Source organism: Salmo salar, chromosome ssa19, assembly GCF_905237065.1.
Source record: "Salmo salar chromosome ssa19, Ssal_v3.1, whole genome shotgun sequence".
Lineage (NCBI taxonomy): Eukaryota > Metazoa > Chordata > Actinopteri > Salmoniformes > Salmonidae > Salmo > Salmo salar.
The window spans coordinates 9,750,142-9,755,578 of NC_059460.1; the positions used below are offsets into that span (position 1 = coordinate 9,750,142).

Genomic DNA, 5,437 nt, shown 5'->3' on the forward strand with positions numbered 1-5,437 from the left:
GTAAAGATCTCCATGGACCTGCAATGACTTATGATGCTATCTTGAACATGCACACTTTATATGATTATAGAAGAAATGTATAGTTAACAGTAACCTCAAAATGTGGCCATGGATGTGTTACTTATTTAAAGGTTAAATGTTACATTAGTTTGAATGATTTACTGTGTACAAAAGTAATATGGAATTGTGTTTGGTTGACAACGCAACCAAATATCAACATTTAAAGGCGATGTATCTACTGATTGGACAGTTCCATCTGAGCCATTGGCTTAAACCTGTTCTTTAACTTTTATTTTTGGTTGAGATGGAGACATGAATCCAACACATCATTAGTTAACTTGTTGACAAGTTAATAGGCTGTTTACTGTATTTCAAAAGTGATGTTGAATTGTGTTTATTTTTTTGTCAACGCAACCATATATCAACATTTGAAAGATATTTATCTTCTGCTTAGATAGTTCCATCTGTGCCACTGACTTAGTCTGGCTTTAATTCCAATTTATCTACAAATTAATAATTGATATGTTGGATTATTATATATGATTTTTCTATGTTGAAATTTGGTTACCGTGATGCCGTTATTCTCTGGTTGAAATTTCACCTTCAAAACAACAGGTTGATATTTTCCACGTAGATTCCACGTCACAATACATAGACAAATTACGTTGATTCAACCAGTTTGTGCCCAGTAGGAGACGGGGGGGGACGGGGGGGGTCGCAGTGAAGGTTGTTTGCGGTGTCTCATGAAACATTATCTTATAAAAAGAGTATGAAAACCAGTGAAGAACAAAGTATTCAGTAGAAAAAAGCATTGTATTAATGTGTCCTGGTAGAGAAGAAAGTAATCCTTGATATGGTGTGTGTGCGTGTGTGTGTGTGTGTGTGTGTGTGAGAAAGAGAGTCCTTGACGTGGTGTGTGTGTGTGTGTGTGTGTGTGTGTGTGTGTGTGTGTGTGTGTGTGTGTGTGTGTGTGTGTGTGTGTGTCTTTAGTGTAGACTGTGTTCCCTGAACCTAGTGCCTTGTGTTCCAGGCACCTCATGCAGCAAGAGAGGAGTGTTCAGTGGTCATTGTTCAGCCAGTAGAGGAACATCCTTCAATGGTGTCTCACTATTGCGTTACTTTTTCCGTTTTTTTATTGGTTGGTTTGTTATAGTTGTTAATCCCAGAGAGATTGAACCCGCTGCTGTTTCTCCAGTGCAAGGTCATCACAGTACAGTAGTTGCTCGTTTGAGTGGTGGAGTACATCTGGTCCAGAGGAGAATGCGTGTGTTTGTCATTCACTTAGAACGATTAAGTTTTGTGATGTTGTTTCTTGGTTATGTTCACTGGCATGGTGAGGTGTTGTATCCGGTGATCTCCATGTACACCTTAATAAAAATACATTTCTAAATGCTTTCTGATTGTTTTTAGCAATGTTGTCACCGCTGCTTTCCACTGGTACTTTAGAACTGGGAGAAGAATAATCAACAGTACACCCCACATTACCACGGGAAGTATGGGTGCTGAAGAAAATTACAAAAATCATTTTTACAAAATCACAAAAGTAGTGCACTGGGCCTTTAATAGTCCTGTATTGCTCCTCTGTAGCTCAGCTGGTTGAGCATGGTGCTTGTAATGCCAAAATAGTGGGTTTGATTCCCGGGACCACCCATACTTAGAAATAATTGCACACATGACTGTAAGTCGCTTTGGATAAAAGCGCCTGTTAAATGGCATAAAAAAGATGTAGATGAGGATTGAGACTGTGATTGTAGTCTTGGATTAGGAGGTAATTAGTTAACAATCAGATTGTTACAAACTGTTTCATTAGATTAGGCCGTCGTTAGATTAAACACGTGGTATCATATAAAAAATCTGTGTTTTAGAAACAAGGACTTGAAGAGAAGAAGAAAAGCTTCTCTAGTCATTCCTAGTGGTGTGCAGTGCAGTTGAATTCTGTGACCATTGTTTACATATTCAAAAGCGCTGAGAGTTGTCGAAAAAGTGGATCCCAAACTTTGAAATACCCTCCCCTCACCCACTTGAAGTGTTTAAAAGTGTCCCATACACATCATTTCAGTGATGCTGCACACACAAGTCCAGTGATGTAGATTTTTTGTTTTTAACTTCAACTTTTGGGGGGGGCGTGACCCACCAGGACCAATGGAAGTGTTGTTTAGAGCTCCTATCACTCTCTTTCAAGTCTTTATCATTGTCTGATGCATTTCACAATACACCAGTCCGGCAATGTCATACACACCAGTCCAGTGATGTTGTCTTGTTCTAACCAAAGACACCAAAGTCCATGGCTGCCTGGTCCAGACTTACTTCCTGGGGGCTGGCCCTCGTGTAGCGTTGCCGGGCTTGTTCCCAGGGCGACGGACTGGCACCTTGGAGACAGGGATCCTGGTCCGGGCAGGGGGAGGAGCTTGGGTGGGTGTGTCAGAGGGAGGAGTGGCTGCGAGGACAGTGGAAAGAGCTGATTGGCTCACAGAGTGAGGGGGTGTGTTCTGTCTGACACTAAGAGGGATTTTGGACTCGCGGGGAAGGCTAGTGCTTCCCTTCATCGAGCGGAACGATGAAGAGGAGGAAGAGGAAGGAGGAGTAGTCTGGGAGGGAGCGCTGCGTTTGTAGTCGTCAGTGGAGAAGGAAGGAGTACTTGTCAGATCTTCTTCCTCCTCCTCTTCCTCTTCATCTGATCTGTCCAATTCCTCATTGTAGAGGTCGTAGAGCGCGTCGCCAGAGCAGCTGTCACGCGATAAACCAATCCTCTGGTTCCGCAGGAAGCCGTCGTCAGGCGTTGCCGTGGGGGTTGCCGAGGGCGTATCCCAATAGCCCTCATCTCTAAGGGCCGGGGCATCCTGTTGGGGTTGGACTTCCTCCTTAGTGTCCTTCTCATTGGGCAAGGAGGTTTGACGGGCAGCATGAGTGGGGAGTTTACTCATCCTTCCTCCCCCCACTAAAGAGATCTTGCTGAGTCCCAGAGACTTGACCTGGGGGGGGGTTTCCGCTCTGTACCTCTGGGGGGAGCCGGGTGAGAGCTGGGTCGGGGGAGGGCGGGGGAGTTCTCTCCCCCAGAGGGGAGCATGTGCCAGAGCCCCTGCATGTCTGCGTCGTCCACCCCGTCAGGGCTGGCCATCTCCTCGCCACCCCCCATGTAGGCCACCACGCCACTGCCAGAGGGCTGCTGAATCGGGGCAGAGTGAGAGGGCATCAGCCGTGCCCTGGCTGGGAGGGGGGCAGGGGCAGAATTGGGGGTAGAGGTAATGCTGGAAGGGGTGACATGGTTAGTAATGGAGGATTTAGCTGGGGAGCTGCGTACTACACCTCCCCCACTGCTACTGCTACTACTGGTGACACTTCCTCCTCCTCCATTTCCTCCTCCCACGTTTCCTGCCACCTCCTCCTCTGCGTCTGCGATGATATCACCGCATCCTGTCAGCGAATCAAAGCTCTTGAGCGAGGTGACGTCAGTGAAGAGGAGTGAACAGAGCCGGTCCACTGAGGGTTCAGAGGTGGGGTCACACCGATCCAGAGGGGGGGTGGCCGTTGCTGAGGAAATTGACGTTTTGGGTCTTGAGTGAAAGGCAGAGTGAAGGGGGGAAGGGGATGGTGTATAGGGGAATTCTGACAGGTTTGTCGTCATGGCAGTAGAGTGCGTGAGTGGTGTTGTGGCGTTGTCCGCGGGAGAAGTTCCCGCTGATTCTATGTTTAGCTCAGCCTCCAAGCTCCCATTATCCTCCTGGGGTGAGCGGGGCTGGGGTTCAAGGGTCAGAGTGACGTCTTTCCCTTCCTCCTTTAGAATCACATCCCCCTCTCTCACCTCCCTCCCCTCAGTTACCCCCACATCTCCCTCCGTCACTCTCTCCTTCCGCCGCCACCTTATACTACTAAAGAAGCCTTTTAAACCCCTCCCCCTACTTCCAAACCCTGTATTCTCATTACCTCTCACACTTCCTCGTCTGAGCAGCGAAAAGAAGCTCAGTGATTTGCTGAGAGACCTCACCTGTCCCGCCTCTGATATTCCGGACTCCTCCCCTCTCTGTCCATCTGTCTCTGAGCTTGTTAGTCCATCATGCGTTTTACTCCTGACGAGCTCGTTAGCCGCCCCCGCAGAATTCCCATTCACAGAATTCCCATTCTCGAAATTCCCATTCCCATTGGCCTCTTTGTTCCTGAAGGAGAAGAATCTGGCCATTCCGGAGCTGGAGCGTCGTTTTCCAAACAGCTTTAAGGCTGCTTTGTTGATCTTCCCTGGCGGTTGGGGGTCGCATGGGGGAACAGAAGGAGGAGGTGGAGGAGGTTCCACGCATTCTGACTGCACCTCCATCTTCTAGCTATCTCTATCACTCTATTTCTCCAGTTGTCTCCCTCTGTTCCTCTCTCTCTTTCACTCACACTCTCTCTCTGTCCTGCAGCCTGGTACTCTCTCGCTTCCTCACTGGTTCTATCTGATGCTTGCCTGTTGGTTTTCTCTCTCTCTCTCTCTCTCTCTCTCTCTCTGTCTCTTTCTCTCTCTCAAACACACACACACCAACACACACGCCGGGTGCTACTCCTGACTGTATCCATGGCAACTGGTTGGGCTAAGCAGCTTTCGTCAGAGTTGGCGGACTGCCCATGTCTCTCCTCCTCCCTCTCTCCTTCCCTGCTCCCTCAATATACTCCCCCCTCCCCACCCGATCAGCACCATGGCTCCCTCTCTTCTTTTCTGTCCTTTATTTATTCATCTTTGTTCACGCCCCCAGATTAGTTCCTCCCATCAAAGTGAGACATAGAGAGAGAGAGACTGACTTGTGCTGCACTACTGTATGTGTTTGTGTGTATGTGTTTGTGTGAGATTTCAATAGTATGTGAGACAGATGAGCTTGTGTTTGCTTATGAATGTGTGACCTATACAGAACTTACATAATAACATGTGTGTGTGTTCAGAGGTATACAAACTGACCCTCTCAAATCCCACTCAGATGAGAAGACTCAGTTGTGTAGTGTTTTTTTCCCCCATTGCGTGTGTGTGCGTGTGCGTGTGCGTGTGTGTGTGTGCAGATCTGCTGATCAGTGGAATGAAGAGGATAAAGCATGCATATAGATTTAGAGAATTATTTCAGCATTGCTAATGTTCTCAACACACACACACACACACACACACACACACACACACACACACACACACACACACACACACACACACACACACACACACACACACACACACACACACACACACACACACACACACACACACACACACACACACACACACACACACCCCAGACTGCAGACATGCCTCCAGTAGAGTTTGGCCTGACAGTATACAACATATGGCAGTATACAACTAACCCTGTTACACATGGAGTCAAGGACCATGTGTCCAATTGGATATGACAGCTAAGAGACAACGGTCTAACAGTCTCATCTAAAGAAGACTGACTGTTGAAATAGATTTTTTTGTGTTGTG

The 5,437-nt window shown here is 47.4% G+C and overlaps 1 protein-coding gene across 1 annotated transcript; it reads right to left on the bottom strand.

Annotated features, from left to right (window-relative positions):
* Window positions 1-705: 705 nt before the first annotated feature.
* LOC106578418 (APC membrane recruitment protein 2-like) lies at window positions 706-4,621 on the bottom strand. Its single transcript, XM_014157169.2, is given in 2 exon segments — window positions 706-2,981; window positions 2,984-4,621. Coding segments are annotated over 2 exon segments (2,004 nt in total). The 5' UTR covers window positions 4,310-4,621; the 3' UTR covers window positions 706-2,303.
* Between the last annotated feature and the right edge of the window lie 816 nt (window positions 4,622-5,437).